The sequence below is a fragment of the Felis catus genome, chromosome E1 (genome assembly GCF_018350175.1).
Source record: "Felis catus isolate Fca126 chromosome E1, F.catus_Fca126_mat1.0, whole genome shotgun sequence".
Taxonomy (NCBI): Eukaryota; Metazoa; Chordata; class Mammalia; order Carnivora; family Felidae; genus Felis; species Felis catus.
In genome coordinates, this window is record NC_058381.1 from 34,604,498 (window position 1) to 34,625,648 (window position 21,151).

General features: G+C 42.5%; 1 protein-coding gene across 6 annotated transcripts in view; it reads left to right on the top strand.

Moving 5' to 3' along the window:
• Nucleotides 1-3,292: 3,292 nt before the first annotated feature.
• The window catches only part of SPAG9 (sperm associated antigen 9), a 131,912-nt gene continuing 114,053 nt past the window's right edge, over nt 3,293-21,151 (top strand). For all 6 annotated transcript variants that reach the window (XM_023244410.2, XM_023244414.2, XM_023244412.2 and 3 more), the window contains exon 1: nt 3,293-3,712. In XM_023244410.2, coding sequence (XP_023100178.1) covers nt 3,410-3,712 — 303 coding nt within the window. In that variant the 5' untranslated portion in view covers nt 3,293-3,409. The remainder of the gene's footprint in view (nt 3,713-21,151) is intronic.

Consider the following 21,151-nt stretch of genomic DNA (forward strand, 5'->3'; position numbering starts at 1 on the left):
GGGGTACCTGGGTGGCTCAGTCGGTTGAGTGTCTTACTTTGGCTCAGGTCATGATCTCATGGTTCATGAGTTTGACCCCCTCATGGGGCTTGCTGCTGTTAGCATGGAGCCTGCTTCAGATCCTCTGCCCCCTCTCTCTGGGCCCTTCCCTTGCTTGTGCTATCTCAAAAATAAATAAACACTAAAAATAATAATAATAAGGTGTACAATTCAATGACTTTTAGTATACTCAGAGTCATGTACGATCAATTTTAGAGCATTTTCATTACCCTCAAAAGAAACCCCATACTCATTAGCATCACTCATTTTCCCTCATTCCCCCACCCAGCCCAAAGCAACCACTGATCTTTCATATGTGGTCCTTTGTAACTGGTTTCTTCTACTTGGAAAAATATTTTCAAGGTCCATCTCTGTGTAACATGTACTTTATTTCTTTTTATTTTTTTCAACGTTTATTTATTTTTGGGGGGACAGAGACAGACAGAGCATGAACGGGGTAGGGGCAGAGAGAGAGGGAGACACAGAATCGGAAACAGGCTCCAGGCTCCGAGCCATCAGCCCAGAGCCTGACGCGGGGCTCGAACTCACGGACGCTTAACCAACTGCGCCACTCAGGCGCCCCCTTTATTTCTTTTTATTGACGAATGATAAATATTCCTAGACATAGACCATTTATATCTATTCAACGTTTGATGTATATTTGGCTGGATTTTATTTTAAACAAATAAGGCCTTTGAGAGCTAGCAGAAGCTTAAAATCAAGATATAAACATATGTCATATCTTCCTTTTTAAAGTTTATTTATTTATTTTAAGAGAGAGAAAGTGTGTGCATTGCATACATGCAAGCGGCTGGGAGGGGTGCAAGGAAAAGGAGAGAGAGAATCCAAGTAGGCTCCTCTGTGCTGTCTGCGAGAGCCTGACACAAGGCTCCACCCCATGGACTGTGAGATCATGACTTGAGCTGAAATCAAGAGTTGAATCAAGAGTTGGACACTAATCCACTGAGCCACCTAGGCGCCCCTATCTTTCTTCTTTGAATTCTTTATATTTCTCTATCTATCTATCTAGAGATATATAGAGAGAATGTTAGCAGGGGAGGGGCAGAGAGGGGAGAGACAGAATCCCAAGCAGGCTTTGTGCTGATAGCCAATTTCGGCTCCTACTCAGGAACCATGAGATCATGACCCGAGTCAAAATCAAGAGTCGGTGGCTTTACTGTCAGAGCCACCCCGGTGTCCCCTTTTTAAAATTCTTATTTTAGAGAGATTGTGGGAACGCGAGTGGGGGAGAGGGGCAGAGGGAGAGAATCTTGAGCACAGAGCCCAACAGGGGCTCAATCCCCAGACTCTGGGATCATGACCTGAGCCGAAATCAAGAGCCTGATGATCAACTGACTGAGCCACCGACGCCTTTATAACTCCTATCTTTCTTCTTTCAACGTTCTATCTTTCAACATTCTTTCTATGTTGAATTTATGCCTAAAGGAGCATACTTATGAAAAGTTTATTATAAACTCATATCTAAAAACCAACACTTCCCCCCTAAATTTTTTTTTCCCTTGTCTTTCTTTGGTAATCTCCATGCCCAAGGTGGGGCTGGAACTCATGAGCCACTGGGAGATCAAGAGTAGCACGCTCTAACAACTAAGCTAGCCAGGCATGCCTCCACTAAATTTTTTGACGTGTATGATAATATTGTGGAAAGACAAAGTACAGCTTTGCCCTAGCTCTTCCTGCTCCTCTGACTCCCAGGAAAATAAGGATATGTATATTTATATGTATGTATATAAACACCTAGTTGACAGCCCCCAGGAGGGGAAAAAAGAAAAGAAATATCGGGAGCAAGACTCTTGACACAGTCATATACACTAACAATATAAGGGTGAATGTGGGGTGAGATGAGAAAGGGGGGCAGTATAGACTGCTGTAAGGCTTAGTATTTTCTTTTTCGTCCTTCTGAGTTTACAGATTGGCCTTCGTCCAACTTCCATATCGTGTTTGTGGGTCTCCAGGTGGGTCCAGATTGGAAGACGTTGGGGGACTAGTTCAAACTTGGTAGGAAGAACTTGAAGTTGTAAACAAGTCAAGGGTATTTATGATCACGGGAGTGGCCTATTCCTCCCCACTAAACCTTCGTTTATCCAAGTCCTGCCTTTTCTTCCCTATTCTTAGAAGAGACCGGACGCAATACGCCTTGAGTCACCTGCCGCGGAGGAAAGGAATTTTTGGGAGTGTCTCCCGCCTCCACTAGGGAGGGCAAAGAACACCGGAAGGCGATCTTTGACTCAGCCCGCCGGAGGCTTGGGTGTTGTGTCATTCCCCACACGTGACGCTCTCCCAGGCGGCGGAGATCTCCCGTATCATGGGACTTATTCACCCCAGTCTCCACCCCTTTCCTCCTGGACTCCCTAACCCCTTCCTTCCCCGCTTTGCTCCTCTTCAAGACTAGAAGAAAGTAGGCTGGCTGGAGCCAGGAAATGCCACTCTCCCAAGTTGGACGGGAGAAGCCCCGAAACTCAGTGTTTGGGAAAGTGCGAGATGTGGCGTTGCAGTTTTATCCTTCTCCAGAATGCTTTGCACTTCCTCTGTTTCAGGCTATCCTTACTCTCGTTATCCCCAAATAGTTGTATCGAGACCACCTTATCACTCAGGGAGACCTCGCCTTAGTAAGGTTTCTGTTCCTCTCCCTCAGTTTCCCACTCTTCTCTGAGCCTGAGATTCTTAACCTGAACTGGTTTGAGCCCCACATCAGCCTCCTTCCCATTCTAGCTGCGTGACCTTGAGTGAACCACAACTTTTCCGGGCCTACTTTCCTTGTCTGTGAGACGAACGTCTACCGCACCACGCCTGGTGTGAGGAACAAATGAGAAAGCCCTTTGTGAGCTGAAAAAGGCAGTAGAAATGTTAGCTATGTTAATTCTGGACTGCTAGTCACTCTTCCAGAACCCCTCCCTTTCCTTTGGGACCCGCCCAGCAAATCCCGCCGGGGGCTGACAGTTCTCGCCACCCTCCTCCCGCAGCCTTTCCCATTGGCGAACGCGCCCGCCGCGCGGCGCCCAGTGGTGACGCCACGGCGCCCCCTCCGCCGGCGCACGATGACGCATGGCCCCGCCCCCGGCCGCGCCTGGCCTCCCGCGGGGCCCCGCCCATCGGGCCGACGCGGCGCGGGTCCCGCCCCGCAGGTGACGTGTGGCGCGCGCGGCCCGGCCGCCCCGGCAGTTGGTGCAGCGGCCGTTGGGCTGAGTGCGCTCACCCCACCCCTCCCCTCCTCGGGCCCGGGCCCCCCCACCCCGCCGGGCGCAGCCCCAGCCCCAGCCCTAGCCCCAGCCCTAGCCCCAGCCGGGCCCGTCCCGTGCGGGCCCGTGCCGCCTCCTCAGCCGGCGACGCCCCGGGCCGCCCGCCCGCCACCATGGAGCTGGAGGACGGTGTGGTGTACCAGGAGGAGCCCGGCGGCTCCGGGGCCGTGATGTCGGAGCGGGTGTCCGGCCTGGCCGGCTCCATCTACCGCGAGTTCGAGCGGCTCATCGGGCGCTACGACGAGGAGGTGGTCAAGGAGCTGATGCCACTGGTGGTGGCCGTGCTGGAGAACCTGGACTCGGTGTTCGCGCAGGACCAGGAGCACCAGGTGGAGCTGGAGCTGCTGCGGGACGACAACGAGCAGCTCATCACCCAGTACGAGCGGGAGAAGGCGCTGCGCAAGCACGCCGAGGAGGTGAGGGCCCGCCGGCGGGGAGGGCGGGGGCCGGGCCCGAGGGCAGGCCGGGGGGCCGGGGGTCGCGGCCCGGCCCGGCCCGGGAGGGGGCGCGCCGGGCCTCCTGGAGGCGGGCCCGAGGCCGAAGCCCCCCGGGCCGAGCCCGCGGCCGCGAGGTCCTCAGGACCCCGGCCGGCGTCGGAAGCCGAGGCAGGCTAGTGAGTGTCCGGGGGAAGGGAGGGAGGTGAGGAGGCAAGGCCCGGGGAGGAAGCCGCAGCTTGGCCTGAGGGCACCTGAGGTTGACTGAGGGCGATTTTAGTGTGGCTGGCTCTCGCTTGTAGTTTAGGGAAGTTTCCGACCACCGTAGGATAGTCAGATGGCAGTTCAAACTTTTACCATGGTGTGTGTGTGTGCGTGTGTGTGTGTGTGGAAGGGGGGGTGTATTTAAACACTTCTGTCCTGGATATGTAACTTCCGCTGGTTCCAGTACCTTTCCAGGGGGTTGCTGCTTTGGGAAGTTAGAGATCTCCCTCTTTCGGTCAGTTTCTTCTTGACGTCTTAGCCCTGTTGAAAAAGAGGTTTTATTTTGTTTTATGTGCCTTGGTTGACACTTTGTCAACACTTAGATGTTGTAGAGCAACACTCTGTAAATATAGAGAGTGTACAGTTTTATTTTGGTGGTATCTCACACCAAAGCGTTCCTCCGTGTCAGGTGATCACCTTGGACAGTTCCCCGTAAAAACCCTCCCGTTTATTTATAAAGAGGACTGGGGGCGGGGCGGGGTTGAGGAGGTGTAGGCGACTGTGGGCAACCTTGTTCAGACTGCAGTTTACAGGTGCCCTTGGCCGGCTGTTAACCCTAGCATCTCTGCAGTGACCTCGGCGCCCTCACCTCGAGTCTGAACCTTTTGGAGCTCTGGAGTAGCAAGTGATAGGCCTTGGACTTCTTGAGACAGTCAAAGATTTAAGCTTTCAGGCTGTGCTGGCATTATTTCTCTTGAACTTAACTAATGCAGGGGAAGTGTCCTGTTCATCTTTGTTTGTGAGCATCTAGCACACCTAGCCAAATACATGGTGATAGAAGGAAGCTAAGTAAGTAATTATTGAACCAACAATATGTTCTCTTTCAAAAACGCTTGAAAAGTTATTAGGATGTGAGATTTGTTTCGCAGCTTATTTCCTAGCCCTAATTTAAACTTTTAATTTTGTCACATATACCTTTGTATTAGGTCCAGTAGTTCCTTTTTCTTTTCCTTTAAAAAAAATTGTTTTAAATTTATTTTAGAGTGGGGGGGAGGGGCAGAGAGAGAGAGAGAGAGAGAGAGAGGTGGGGGGTGGGGGGAGAGGGGAAATCTTAAGTAGGCTCCACACTAGGAGCAGAGCCCAATGCAGGGCTGGATCCCAGGACCCTAAGATCATGACCCTGAGCCAAAATCAGGTCCAACACTCCACTGACTGAGCCACCCAGGAGCCCCATTTCTTCTCTCTCTCTCTTTTTTTCATGTTTATTTATTTTTGAGAGAAGGAGAGAGTGTTGAGTGGGGGAAGGGCAGAGAGAGAGAGGGAGACACAGAATCTGAAGCAGGCTCCAGGCTCTGAGCTGTCAGTGCAGAGTGATGCGGGGCTCGTACTCACAGACCGCGAGATCATGGCCTGAGCCGAAGTGAGACACTTAACTGACTGAGCCACCCAGGCATCCCTCTTCTCTTTTTTTAAAGCTGGACTATAGCAATGATTTTTAGTTCTAATTTTGTGATCCATTTGTCTCAAAGCAATGGCATTGGATTTGCCAAGCAAACTTGACTTTATTTCAAGAGTATTTCCAAGTACATAGGGAGGAAGGGATTGAAAAAAAATCTAAAGATGGGATTGTGGAGCGCCTGGGTGGCTCACTTGGTTAAGTGTCCACTCTTGATTTTGGCTCAGGTCATGATCTCACGGTTCATGAGTTCAAGCCCCACATTGGGCTCTGTGCTGACAGCATGGAGCCTACTTGGGATTCTCGCTCTCTGCCCCTCCTGTGTGTGTTCTCTCACTCTCTCCTCTCTCTCAAAATAAAACAACAACAACAACAAAAAGATGGGATTGCGATTTCTAGTTTATTAGCACTGTTTATAGAACAGGGGTGTTATACTACCACTGCAGTGGCCTGCTGTGTCTTCATCCTCATACAGACCCTCCCCAGTATTGGGTAATGGGAGGTACTGGGAAGAGACATATATACACAGGTGAGGAGCAGCCCCAGCATGAACCTATCACCTTGGATAAAAGAAATGCTCCCTCCAGTTTTAAACTCTTTTAGGGCTGTGTGAACATGGCAAAAGGCCAGGATCACACGTGCTAAGAAAAACATCTGCCACAGGTTGCAGAATCAGAAAATAAAACTAACTGCCAGGCACTGGACTGTGTATTAATTTCATAAGTAAGTGACTTTTTTTTTTTTTTTTAATTTGGTTTTGGGAGAGTGTGTGTGTCATCGAGAGCATAAGCGGGGGAGGGGCAGAGAGCGAGAGAGAATCCCAAACAGACTCCACACTGTCAGCAAGGAGCCCAACACAGGGCTCTAGCCCAGGAACCCTGAGATTTACCTCAACAGAAATCAAGAGTCAGATGCTTAACTGGCTGAGCCACCCAGGTGCCCCAGTAAATGACTTTTAAAAAATGAGTTGGCCAATGACTTTTTTTGTAACTGATACTTTTTCAAACATGTCTGTAAATTCTAATGAAACCTTTGGGCAAAGAGCCATGACCTGAGAATAGAGAGAATTGATGAAATGCTAGATGAGCCAATTCCCAGAACATAAAAACATAAAACCACCTTGTTATCCCTTTTCATGTAAGATGATAAATCAAGACTTACCCAGTCTCCAGAAATTCAGTCTTTCTTAGGCCAACATGCACAAGTGAATTCTGTGTTTAATTTTTTGTGAGTGCTCTGTTTGTGGCCTTTAATATGGAGCCTAAGAGTCTGCTATTACAGCAAAAGTGCCTCCGGGTATTCACAGCAAAAGTATTTGAAAGCCTGGAAATTGTCCATTACTAGAAAGTGTAAAGTAAATTCTGAGCACCTTTGTGGAAATTTAGGAGGGTATATAAATGGTGAGAATGTTTTAGGGGGTGTAAAGTACTTTAATCTCTTGCTTGCAGCAATTCTCAGCAAGGGATCGGAAATTTAATCTTTATTCTAGTGGTATTACTTAATTTGAATACTTTCTGTCTTTTTCTTTGCTTTTATTTGAATTTTTTTGTGTGTAGTTAGTCTGCTATTTTTGTGAATCTTTAAAAACAACCTAAAGGAGGGGTGTCTGGGTGGCTCAATTGGTTGACATCCAAGTCTCAATTTTGGTTCAGATCATGATCCCAGAGTAGTGGGATCAAGTCCAAGCTGAGCATGGAACCTGCTTCAGATTCTCTCTCTCCTTTTCTCTCTCTGTCTCTATCTCTCTATTTCTCTCTCTCTTTCTCCCTCCCTCGTGCTGCCCCTCTCCCTACCTCATGCTCTCGCTCTCAAAAAAAAAAAAAAATTAAAAACAACATAAGAAGGGCTGATTTTAGACAAATTTATGATCAGTTTCAAATGCTAATCAAGATATCTATCATCTTATTACTTGCTACTCTCCCCTATGGGCTCTCTGCTCATCTTACATCTTTCTATTTCTTATCTAAGTCCTGTGTGATGCCTTTGCCGATGCTGTTCCCTTGGCCTAGAATGATTTTCTTTTTCTTTTTTTTTAATGTTTATTATTTATTTTTGAGAGAGAGAGAGAGAGAGAGAGAGAGAGCAGTGGAGGGGCAGAGAGAGAGGGAGACACAGAATGTGAAGCAGGCTCCAGGCTCTGAGCTGTGAGCACAAAGCCTTGACACAGGCCTTGAACTCATAGACTGTGAGATCATGACTTGAGCCAAAGTCAGATGCTTAACTGACTGAGCCACCCAGGCGCCCCTATGAATAATATATGTAAATCGGTGGTTGTTTTTTTAAGATTTTATTTTTAAGTAATCTCTACATCCAATGTGGGGCTCAAACTTATGACCCTGAGGTCAAGAGTGGTATGCTCTACTAACTGAGCCAGCCAGGCGCCCCCCAATCAGTGTTTTTGTTTTTGTTTTGTAATACATATTTTAAGTTTATTTATTTGTTTTGAGAGAGAGTGCAAGTGGGGGAGAGGCAGAAAGAGAGGGAGAGAGAATCCATAGCGGGCTCTGCACTGTCAGTGTGGAGCCCCATGTGAGGCTCCAACTTACCAACTGCAAGATCACGAACCGAGCCAAAATCAAGAGTTGGACGCTTGATCGACTAAGCCACTCAGATGCCCCTATTAGTGATTTTTGAAAACAAAAGTTTTTATACGGAGTGATCTGGAGAGAGATGTTATTCTTGGGAAGAATATGTTAGTGTTTTGATGTTTTTGTTTGTGCAAGTTCTGATTCTTTTAAAATAAACATGATTGCTTTGAGTAACTAAAAAAATGACAATACTTTTCTGATAAGTAGGCAAATGAGTTTAAGAACCCTTTCCTTAGAAGTTTAGTTCCAAGTGATTCTGTGGGCCTTGTTTCTTATCACCATTATTTTCAAAGTGAGAGTTTATTTAGCATGATTGAATAGAGGGAGGCTGCACATTAAAATAAAGGTGCACCCTTTTCAATCCTCCCTTTGCTTCCTGCACTATGGAAGCACATCTGAAGAGAATGAGCTGAGGAGAGAATATCCTTGCTGGGAGGAAGATTTGCGTGATGTTATGACTGCTTTCCTGTGGCTTTTTGCTTAAAAAATTGAGGTGATTAAATGATGAGGTGAGGGGCACCTGGGTGGCTCAGTTGGTTAAGCGTCTGACTTCAACTCAGGGCATGATCTCGCGGTTCGTGAGTTGGAGCCCCGCGTCAGGCTCTGTGCTGACAGCTCGGAACCTGGAGCCCGCTTCAGATTCTGTGTCTCCCTCTCTCTCTGCCCCTCCCCTGTTCACTCTCTGTCTCTGTCTCAAGAGTAAATAAACATTAAAAAAAAAATAATAAAAAGTGCTGAGGTGAGAGAGACCACCAAGAATTTTCAAATTAACTTTTCCCCAGTTGAATCAGCACTTAAAGCAGAAACAAAATTGATGTTTTATATGAAGACTGTAATCAAATCATTTTCTTTGGAAGTGTGTGAACATGGGAGTGATAAGATTTTTGGGCAGGAAAGCAGGCATGGATATTCAGTGTTCTTTTTATTGATATAGTTCTCATTCATAAGAAATACTTTATTTTTTAAAATGTTTATTTATTTTTGAGAGAGAAAGATAGAAAAAGAGAGAGAGGTAGAGAGAATCCCAAGCAGGCTCTGTGCGGTTAGTGCAAAGATTGACATGGGGCTCAAACTCACGAACCATGAGGTAGTGACTTGTGCCAAAACCAAGAGTCGGGTGCTTAACTGACTGAGCTACTCAAGTACCTATCATAAAAAATATTTTAATCAAACCTGTTGAAGAAGTTAATTTTTTTAAAAATGTGTTTTTATTTATTTTGAGAGGAGAGAGAGTGGGGCAGTGGCAGAGAGAGAAAGAGAATCCCAAACAGGCTTCTCACTGTCAGCACAGAACCTGATTCAGGGCTTGATCCCATGAAACATGAGATCATGACCTAAGCAGAAACCAGCAGCTGGACACTTAAGAGGCTAAGCCACCCAGGCACCTTGAAGAAGTTAATTTTGATTTGTTTGCAAGGTAATTTACAATGACAGTTAAGCTCATCTCTTTAATAAACACTTAAAAAGGAAAATTTGATGTCTCTTCACTGAGTTATGTGACTTTTTATCAAGGAATAGGAGTGAAGAGTAATTTTGCATACTTATAACTTAAATTTTGTTGATAGTGGCTGCTGAAGACTTAGTTGAAGAACTGAAATTACACGTCTGCCTCAACATTAAGTTTATTTTGTGCCTTTAGTACTGTTGTTATTTAAATCAGTAATTGTGATGGTTCTTCAGACTTTTAGCCTTAATTCTGTCAACTCTATTGGCTTAAAGAATTGAACTTTGGAGTGCCTGGGTGGCTCAGTCACTTGGGCCTCCGACTTCGACTCAGGTCATGATCTCATGGTGCGTGGGTTTGAGCCCCGCATGGGGCTCTGTGCTTATAGCTCCGAGCCTGGAGCCTGCCTCTGCTTCTGTGTCTCCCTCTCTCTCCGCCCCTCCCCTGCTCACGCTGTCTCTGTCTCTCAAAAATAAATAAATGTAAAAAAAAAAAAAAAAGAACTTTGCTGCTTTATTTCACAAAAGTAGAGCATTAGGAGAGGGTGACCAAATGTCAGTATAGGAGAGCAAATTGGTGTCCAGGGAGTATCAGCATTTGTCATCTTACATATTTGAATATACGTGTTATTTATTAGCTTTCAAACTCCTTCTATTTATTTATTTTTTAAATGTTTATTTATTTTGAGAGAGAGAGAGGGCGAGAGAGAAAATCTGACAGTGCATAGCAACGTGGGGCTTGAACTCACGAACTGCGAGATCACGACCTGAGCCAAAATCAAGCATTGGACCTTAACTGACTGAGCTACCCAGGAGCCCCCATATTTTCATATTTTAAAAAATACTATTGTTGGGGCACCAGGCTAGCTCAGTCGGTAGAGCATGTTACCCTTGATCTCAGAGTTGTGAGTTCAAGCCCCAGTTTGGGCCTAGAGTTTACTTAAAAACAAACAAACGAATTTTTTTTTCTTGCTGAACCATTTGAATAAACTTCATTCTGCTCCTGGTCAGTCCCTACTTCGAGACCCTTTCTGAAATCAACAATCTGTTTGTTCTCTAGGTGCGTGTTTGAATGTGGTGGTGATGGGTTGTTGCCTTTTGAAATGGCAGTCACTTAACCATTGATGGTTATTAACTCTTAAGACAGATCTTATCCTTTTTTTACCTTCAGAGATTTCTGAATGTAGGTATATAAGTGAGATACCATTATGTGTCCTTACTTTAGGGACATTCACGTTTTCATTTGGTTAAAATCACAGAATAGAGGGCATCTGGCTGGCTCTGTCAGAAGAGCGTGATCTCTGGCTGTGAGTTTGAGCCCCCTGTTTGGGTGTAGAGAGTACTAAAAGAAACAAAAACTTTTTTATTTTTTTAATTTTATTTATTTATTTTTTTAACGTTTATTTATTTTTGAGACAGAGAGAGACAGAGTATGAATGGGGGAGGGTCCAAGAGAGGGAGACACAAAATCTGAAACAGGCTCCAGGCTCTGAGCTGTCAGCACAGAGCCCGACGTGGGGCTCGAACTCACGGACCGCGAGATCATGACCTGAGCAGGAGTCGGCCGCTTAACCGACTGAGCCACCCAGGCGCCCCAACAAAAACTTTTTTAAAACAAACTTCTTTCTTTCTTTCTTTCTTTCTTTCTTTCTTTCTTTCTTTCTTTCTTTCTTTCTTTCTTTCTTTCTTTCTTTCTTTCGTAATTTTTATTTTGAGAGAGAGAGAGCAAGAGAGACAGTGCAAAAGCGGGGAGCAACAGAAAGGAAGAGAGAGAAAATCCTAAGCAGGCTCCACACTGGCAGCATATGGCCGGATGTGAGAACTCCGAACCTCGAGATCATGACCTGAGCCGAAGTCAATACTCGGACATGTAACTGACTGAGCCATCCCGGTGCCCCAACAAAAACTCTAAAATCACAAGAGAGAATATAAAAATGGTAAGGTACCTAGCTAGATTAGGTAGATCTCTAATGAGAGGACGGATTAGTAGAGTAAGGACTGCTCACTAGGTTACTGTGTTATGTGCCATAGCTTGGTGATCCCGTTCTGTGCCTGAGTCTGCTTCCTGTTTCTCGGACTCCTTAGCTTACGGTTCACTACACACTGCATATTTCAATCATATGGAGACTTTGGTTCCCAATGGAGATTGTATTAGAATCTAGCCAAAAAATGTGTTTTGTTGGCCAAGTTAATGGCTGAGTTATTTTAAAAATAGTTTTTTGCTGTGTTCAACACTCATATAATGAATACAGCTCTTACCTAAATAAATTACTATTTGGTGGAGATCAAATATATCAACATAGACCCAGTTTAATAATATATGTAATGTGTCTATTCAGAAAAGCTGATATTTAAAAGTATGTGCGTATAATACTATACATTTTGAGATTTTAGCCAGTGATATTTATTTATTTATTTTTAGTAATCTCTACACCCAGTGTGGGGCTTGAACTTAGGAACCTGAGATCAAGAATTGCATGCTCTTCCCACTGAACCAGCCAGGCCATATTTAGTTATTAGGTTTTTTTTTTTTTTTTTTAATTTTATAAGTTTATTTATTTTGAGAGAGAGAGACAGAGCGAGAGAGAGAGAGAGGACGAATGGGGTAGAGGCAGAGAGAGAAAGGGAGAGAGAATTCCAAGCAGGCTCAGTGCTGTCAGTGCAGAGCCTGTCAAGGGGCTCAAACTCATGCATTGTGAGATTGTGACCTGAGCTGAGATCAAGAGTTGGATGCTTAACCCACTGGGCCACCCAGGCGCCCCTACTTATCTGAATGCAAGACTGTTTTATTCACTTAGGGATTGTTAGTATCTAATAGTTTGGCATAATAGGTGCCTGCAAAAATTTTGGAACTCAACCATGGGAATTTACATATATATTTTTTAATTCATTTCATTTCATTTCATTTCTTTTGAGAGAGGTAATGAGCGTGAGTTGGGGAGGGGTTAGAGAGAGGTGGGGAGAGAGAATCCCAAGCAGGTCCATGCTAACAGCCTTGGGGGAAGGGGGGCACTTGGCTTCATCCCACAAACTGAGATCATGACCTGAGCTGAAATCAAGATGCTTAACGGACTGAGCCACCCAGGGGCCCTGGGGAATCTACCTATTAATACAATAGAGGAGTTTCCAAGTTGAGGATATAGAGTTATTAGGAACTTTGAAATATTGTTTTTGTTTTTGTTTTGTTTTTTTTTTTTAAGTCAGTAAACTTTTTCAGTAAATCCTTCCCCCTGGCTTTTTGTTAGGAAGATGTTCAAACATACAGGAAAACTAAAAGTGCATTGATCATCATCTGTATATACATCACTTAGATTCAGCAGTTGTATTTACCTATATATGTGTATGTGTTGTATGTGTATACATATACATATATAGATACATACACTCAAAATTTACACACTTTTAAATTGCTGAACATGTCAAAGTAAATTGCAGATGTTCTGACATTTCACCTTGGTTCAGCTAGTGGAGCATGGGACTCCTGATCTCAGGGTGGCTGGTGAGTTCTAGCCCCAAACTGAGCATAGAAACTATTTAAAAAAAATAAAAATAATTAAAAAAATTTAAATATAATTTGAAAAAGAGCATTCTTACCATATAACCACAATATTATTTACACTGAGAAAATTTTCTGATATTATCTAATATTCTATTTGAATTAATTTTTAAGAGGATAGTATTATGTCTGTTACAAAGATAAATAAGTTAGTGTTTTTATAATGATCTAATGTACTCATCTGGAAAGGAAGAAATAATTGCAGTTTAGATACTTTTCTATAAGGAATTTAAATCTGAGACCTATAAGACTGAAAAGTTGGTTAAGACTTTTTATTTAAAGTTACAGCATAAAAATATGAGGGATTGTTTTTCCCCTTTGAAGCCAGAATACAGAAATTGAGAAACTAACCCTATGGTAAATGTTTTCTCTAGTAACCTTTTTTTAGACTTATAATATATTTTCTAGGATATCTCATCTGACTGCTTACCTGCTCCAGTAGGATTATAGATCCCGAGAATTTTTTATTTGGGGCTCTGCTGATTGGATTCCCTGAGATAGGTTGAGATTTTCTGTGATACTGCATTCTGTTATTGTTCTTTAAAATGTATTTTCACTGGCCCTTCCTGAAGTTATTTTTTAAGAGCTGGGAGGAAACTCCCATGATCTTCTGGTTCTTTCCTATCCTGTTTCCATAGGTAGATAGAAAGATAAAAAGATACACAGATGATCAGAAAGAAGAGGGACACTTGGGTGGCTCAGTTGAGTGTCTGACTCTTGATTTTGGCTCAGGTCATGATCTCACGGTTCGTGGGATTGACCCTTACACTGGTTGGTCTCTGTGCTGACAACACAGAGCCTGCTTGGAGTTCTCTCTCCCTCTGTCTCTGCTCCTCCCCTGTTCTTCTCTCTCTCTCTTTCTCTCTTTCTCTCAAATAAATACACATTTAAAAAAATTTTTAAAAGACGCTTAACAACAAAAAAATAAAAATAAAATTAAAAAAAGAACAAATATTTATTGAGCCAGGCAGTGTTGTAGGCTCTGGGACTATAGCTACAAACAAAACAGACAAGGAAGGTAGCCTGTGCTTTTTTTGGAGTTTATATTATACTAAAGAATAAACAAGCCAGTCACTGTAATTATAGATTGTGATAGATGCCACACAGGAAGTAAAAAAAGGTGATGTGATAAAGAGTAAAGAGGCTGGCACTTTAGATGGAACAAACAAGGTTATAAAAGGTAAGCTGCCCATGCATGAAAGAATCCATCTCATAAGAGTAAGGTTTTAGACCTGAAACTTTAGATGTATATAGTCAGTTTCATTTTTCTTGAAAATTCAGAAAAGTAAGCAGCTCTCATAAGTGCATTTCTTCTTTTTTTTTTTTTTTTTTCTTTTTCTCATACTTCTCAGCAACGTTTGATTCTTTTGGTCACTTAAGAAATATCATACACTCACACTATATATAAGATATATATATCGTATATATACATACATTTTTATTTAAATTCCAGTTAATTCCAGTGTAATATTAGTTTTGGGTGCACAATATATAGTGATTCACCAATTCCGTACAACACCCTATGCTCATCACAACAAGCACACTCCTTAATCCCCATCACCTGTTTCACCCATCCCCTCCACCGACCTCCCCTCTGGTAATCATCAATTTGTTCTCTATAGTTAAGAGTCTGAAGAAACATATTTTGATTCTGTGGCTTTCAACTCTCTTGGTTTTCTGCTCTTTTCTTCTTTTTCCTCCTCCTCCTCCCTCTCCTCCTCTCTATACCCAACTTGGGGCTTGAACTCACAAACCTGAGAATAAGAGCTGTATGCTCCACCAACTGAGCCAGCCAGGCACTCCAGTTTTCCTCTTTTCTGACCACTCTGGATTCCTTTTACGTTGTTAACTTTGGTATTCCTTGGAGTTCTTTCTGAGCTCCCCTCTAGTTCTCATTTTGTGCCCTGCCTAACTGATACTGTTCATTCCCATGGGTTTAGTTACCGTTCGTTGACCATTCCAAAATGTATATCCCATTCATTCATTTCATAGATATTTAGAGAGTGCTGACTGTGTGCCTGGTGTCCACTGGGGATACAGTGGTGAGCAAAGACAAGATTCTTCTCTCATGAAGTTGACGGCCTGTTAAGAACTTTAGGGCCAGATCTGTCTGTCTGGAGTTTCAGATCCACATTGCTGGTGTTTCTTGGATATGAATGTCTCCTGACATGTCCAAACCTGAACTTCTGTACCAAGCCTGCTGCTCCTCTGTTCTCTTTGTGAGGGATACCGCTGTCTGCCTGGCCAGATAGCTCATTACCATCCTTAAGTCTTCTCTCTCCTTCACCCCCATTGCTACCTTCTTTTGTTTCCTTTTAAATATTTCTTTTTATTGTATTATTATTATTTTATTTCTTCCAACTTTTAAATATTTCTGGATTCTCTTCTTCCAAATCCATTTCTTCTACTCAGATACAGACTGCCAATGTCTCTTGGCCTGAATCCAAACTCCAAAGAGGTGGGACTTTGTGTCATTCACATTGTCTACCACTATCTAGCACAAAGAAAGCATCCAGTGAATATCTCTGAATAAATGAATGGGCAACTAAAACTGTCCCCTAACTGATCTATCTGCTTCTAGTATTGCAAACCAATAAATTGCCCATCATACTGTACCAAGTCTTTCCAAAGTGGAAATCTAATCAGATCTTTCTGTACTTAAAAGCCTTCAGTGGCTCTGTCTAAAGTTCTTGAAATGTCTAAAGTTCTTAGGAGACAAGGCATTGTGATCTGGCCACTCCTTATCTCACCAACCTCATCTTTTCGTTTTTGAGCCCTACTGAACACTTGGGAGTTTGTTTGCAAATAGTGTTCTCTCCAGGCCTTCTTAAAAGCTGCCTCTTTGCTTGGCACTCTGTTTCTCTTCTGTTGCCTGGCTAGCGGTATTCATCTTTTCTTTTTTTTTTTTTTTTAAGGTTTATTTATTTTTTTTGAGAGAGAGAAAGTGTGAGCGGGTGAGGGGCAGAGAGAGAGGGAGGGGACAGAGGATCTGAAACAGGCTGTTTGCTGACAGCCCAGAGACCCAACTTGGGGCTCAGTAAACTCATGAACCATGAGATCATGACCTCAGCCGAAGTTGGATGCTCAACTGACTGAACCACTCAGGCACCCCTAACAGTATTCATCTTTCAGATTTCAATTCTGGAAAGCCTTTTATGAACACCTAGGTGTGGTTTGTGCCCCTCTTATATTGTCCCACAGCATACCCTGCTTCTCTTCTCGTAGCACTTCCAGTGTTATAGCAAACTAATTGATGGCTTTAATTCCCCCACTAAACTACTGGGATGCAGTAGGTATTTAATGGATATTTGTTAGTTGGTTGGTTGGAGGGATGGATGAATATGCTGAAGGTCAAATGGCTAAGCCTAAGTATTTAAAGTTCTCTTTTGTGCATTCAAGTTATTTGTCCTTACCATTGGTGCCAAGTTATGCTAAAACTTCCAAAAAATTCTTCAATAAGTCCTTTGACTTTTGTATGTAAAAAAGCCCCATGACTTCTGAGGAGAGTTCTTGCAGACACTTTACCTACATTGTCCTATACATAGCAGATATTCCAGAACTATTTATGCGTTTAAAAAACTGAAATGTTAACATCGTAGGCATTACTTCTGCATTTGCAAAGGTTGGGCTAGGTGATCTCTTTTTTCATTTATCATTTCTAAAAATTTATTTTTTATTTTGTTTATGTCTTTGTTGTTTTCTGTTTGTTTTTGGAGGAGGGCTAGGTGATTTTAAAAGTCACGTTAGCATCGTGATTCTCTGATTAGTTTAAACTTAATGTGGCTTTCTTTTGTACTTTAATTCACTTTAGATTTGTTTGAATTGCTGCTTGAGAAATAAGTTTGTCTGAATAAAATTTTCACAGAAATGAACGTTAAGTGCCCAAACTGAATTTTAACTGTTTGCTTAGAATCTTTTGATAGACATTTCTAATTAGGATACAGCAGTAGTACTTATAGTAACAAATAAAATAGTAAAACATTTATTTTTGAAAAAAAGTTCGTCCTGAAGAATAGTGAATATTCTATTTCTTTTTATTTTATTATTAATATTTTTTAACGTTTACCTATTTTTGAGAGACATAGCATGAGCGGGGAGGGGCAGAGAGGGAGCGAGACATAGAATCTTGAAGCAGACTCCAGGCTCTGAGCTGTCAGCACAAAGCCCAGAGTAGGGCTTGAACCCACCAACCTTGAGATCATGACCTGAGTCAAAGTCGGACGCTCAACTGACTGAGCCACCCAAGGGCCCCATGATTATTCTATTTCTTGGGCATTGAAACATATTGGTTAAAAGCATCTGCTAGGCTATTATGATATAAATGAAGTTTATAATTTTTTTTTAATTTTAGAGAGAGCGCATGTGTGTGCAAGCTGGGGAGGGGGAGGGTCAGAAGGAGAAACTTTAAATGTTTTTAAAATTTATTTTTGAGAGAGCGAGCATGAGTGGGGGAGGGGCAGAGAAAGAGGGGGACAGAGGATCTGAAGTGGGCTCTGTGCTGACAGCAGCAAGCCTGACGTAGGCCAAACCCACGAACTGCAAAATCATGACCTGAGCTGAAGTTAGACACTCAATCTACTGAGCCACCCAGGCGCCTGTAAAATTTCTAATTTCAGTGATCAAATCCTCAATTTGAATTTTCTTTCAGTTAACCTGTTGCCCTAGCCTCATTTTTTGTTACTGCTACCTATTTGTAAACAAATACCTCTTAAAAAATTCAACAGGTTGCATAGAAGTGTGGAATCAAGTAAACAGGCTTTTGTAAAACCAGAAGGGTAACTTTTTCAAAAGGCTATTGTTTGTCTATGGTTCTACTATGAAAATAGTCTACTTGAACTTGTTTGATATGATTTGGGAAACATTTGACAGAAATTACCCACGTATTTGTGGCTCTGTTCAGTTTTAAATCTTTAAAGAATACTTTTATACTAGGATAGGAATTCATCTAGTAATTTACTCAGTTGTTAACCACCTCAAAGCTAGCTGAGGGCCAGGAAGTGAACAAAGATTTCTGAATAGCTAAAATGACTATCTCAAAGTCTGTGTAATAAAGTTCATGATCTTGGCCTCCCGAATAAACATTTAAAGGCAAAGTACTTGTTCATAGTATCCTTATTTTATTTTTTTGTTATTTATCAAAAAAAATTTTTTTAATGTTTGTTTATTTTTGAGAGAGAGAGCTACAGAGTGTGTACGGAGGAGGGGGCAGAGAGAGAGGGAGACACAATCTGAAGCAGGCTCCAGGCTCCAGGCTCTGAGCTCTGAGCTCTGAGCTGTCAGCACAGAACCCAGCGCCAGGCTCGAACTCAGAGCCAGGAGATCATAACCTGATCTGAAGTCTGATGATGCTTAACTGACTGAACTACCCAGGTGCCCCCATAGTATCCTTATTTTATTTTATTTTATTTTATTTTATTTTATTTTATTTTATTTTATTTTATTTTATTTTATTTTAATTTTTTTCATAGTATCTTTATTTTAAATAAAATAGTTTCTTAGCCCTCACCAGGTTATAAACAGCAAATTAACAGAGTATCTATTAGAGGGATGCCTAGGTGGCTTAGTCAGTTAAGCGTCCAACTTTGGCTCAGGTCATAATCTTGTGGTTGGTGGGTTTGAGCCTTGTATGGGGCTCTCCACTGGTGGTGGGGAACCTGCTCGGAATTCTCTCTTCCTCTCTGCTCCTCCCCAACTTGTGTGGGCTCTCTTTCTCTTAAATAAATAAATACACTTGAAAAAAGGTGCCCTGGTCAGGGGCAAGGGCAGTGGGGTCAGATTGCCTTAGTTCAAGTCCTGGCTCTGTTACATTCTAACTCTGTAAGCATGGACAGGTTTCTTAATGCCAAACCTCAGTTTCTTAATTGTAAATAAGGATAATAATAGTAACTTCCTTACAGGAATATTGTGAGGATTATACAAGAAAAATGAGCTTTTCAAAGCTCTAGGCATTTGGTTAAGTACTAAATGTTGCCTGGATGTCTGATACCAACCTACCTATCCATCCGTCTCATTTATTCATTTGTAAAAGAGATGTTAATTAAACACTTTGTGCCCAGACGTGAGGTACAAGAATGAATAGTCTAGGGTCTTGCCATTGAGGTGCTCATAGTCTGGTGGGAAGGCTAATGTAAATAAGTAGGGCAGCTTTACTTAAGCATTTTAAACAAGTCCTGTTTATACGAGATGCTAAAAGCCTAACAACCTGAGGGATAGCTTTCACAGAGACAGGGTGGCATTTAACTGGGTTATGTGTCACAGATCCAAAGCATGAGAGGCTCGGGCACCTGGTTGGCTCAGGTAGTGGAGCATGCGACCCACTACGAGTGGGTCGTGAGTTAGAGCCCCATGTTCGGTGTAGAGATTACTTAAAAATAAAATCTTTGAACAAAAAAAAACTCTGAGAGGTTTAAAGTGTGTAACATATTCAGAAAACTACAAAAACATGACATTTATTTTTTTGGTATATTTAAGTAGTAAATATTAGTTTTCCATATGTTCTTTAAAAGAATGTACTAGTACTTATGCCATATAGGGGTAGCAAGAATTGAGGTTTAACATAATCAAGAGTCAGAAATTAAGGGACAGGTACTGTCAAATTTGGGTTTTTATCTGGAAGGCATCACTTACTATAATACAGTATGGCTTATAATCGTGATTCACGGTGATTCATAATGATGCTTCTTATCAACATAAGGTTACATTTTATTTGATATGCTTCTTTCAAGGAGGTAAGTGTATATGAAACTCTAAAAACTTTTTTTCTGTTGGTGGAGAAACCTCTTACATTTTATTTTATTTTCTGTAACAAATTCTAGAAACATTTTTAATTGAAATATGTGATAGGTGATAAGGTTTTGGGATGATGGTGGGGTTCAGAGCTGATGGCCAAGAAAGAATTCTTGAAGAAGTCGTTGGTGCAAAAAGGTGATTTTATTAAAGCATGGAACAGGACACAAGGGCAGATGGAGTGGTGAAGAGTGGCTCCCCAAATACTGTGGAGCTCGGGGAGGTAAAGTCAAAAGGGAAGTTTCCAAAGAGATTTTCATATGCTCAAGATGCACTGATTTCTGGAGGCCTGGCTATTGTCAAGCCAAGGTTGTTTTTACCTCTAGCGAAGCATTAACATTAAGGTAGTAGGGAGCTCCTGGAGAAATGTTTCACTCTGCCTGCCTTAAGTATTTGTCAGTGGGCTGCAAGTTATAAGGAAACTTAATTTTGTCTGCCAGTTCCTTCTTGCCTTTGTTCCCCACATCACTATGGAGGGGAGGGTGATACTGAGGCTCCAGGAAACTGAGTCTATAGGTTTCTGGAGATTGGGCTATTGGTAAGATTGCCTTTTTCTTGTCATTTACTAAGATATTTGTATACTGAGACTCTATCAGTTTAACCATTTGTTTTCTGTTGTTTCCTTTGTCCTTGGGCAGCCTGGAGTGCCTGAGTAATGTCACACATACCCCACCTGGTGGGAGGTGGGTAATGCTAGCTTGTGCTTGGGCCTCAGCTTGTCTTATGCTCCCTCATCAATAGGGGGGCCCCTGGGTGGCTCAGTCAGTTAAGTGTCCCAATTCTTTTTTTTTTTTTTTTTTTTTAAGTTTATTTATTTATTTTGAGAAGACAGTGACAGGACCATTGTGTGTGTGTGTGGGGGGGGCGGTTTGCAGAGAAAGGGGGGTACAAAATCCCAAGCAGGCTCCATGCAGAGACTGACGTGGGGCTCAAACTCATGAAACTATGAGATCATGACCTGAGCTGAAACCAAGAGTCAAGACAAACAGCCGACCGAGCCACCCAGGTGCCCCAAGTGTCCAACTCTTGATTTCGGCTCAGGTTGTGATCTCATGGTTTGTGGGATCGAGCCCCGAGTCAGGCTCTGCATTGACAGTGCAAAGCCTGCTTGGGATTCTCTCTCCCTCTCTTTCTCTGTCTTTCTCCCACTCACATGTTCTTTGTCTCAAAAAATAAATGAATATACTTTAAAAAAGTAAGATAGTTGTGATAGAAATGTTTTGGTGTTTCAGCTTTTTCTTAATAATATGGTTATGAAGACTACTTCATTTCTTAGTGATACTAATCAACTGATAGTATTAATATTGTTGACTTTGAAAATTTTCATTTCTGGGGCGCCTGGGTGGCTCACTGGGTTAAGTGTCTGATTCTTGATTTTGGCTCAGGTC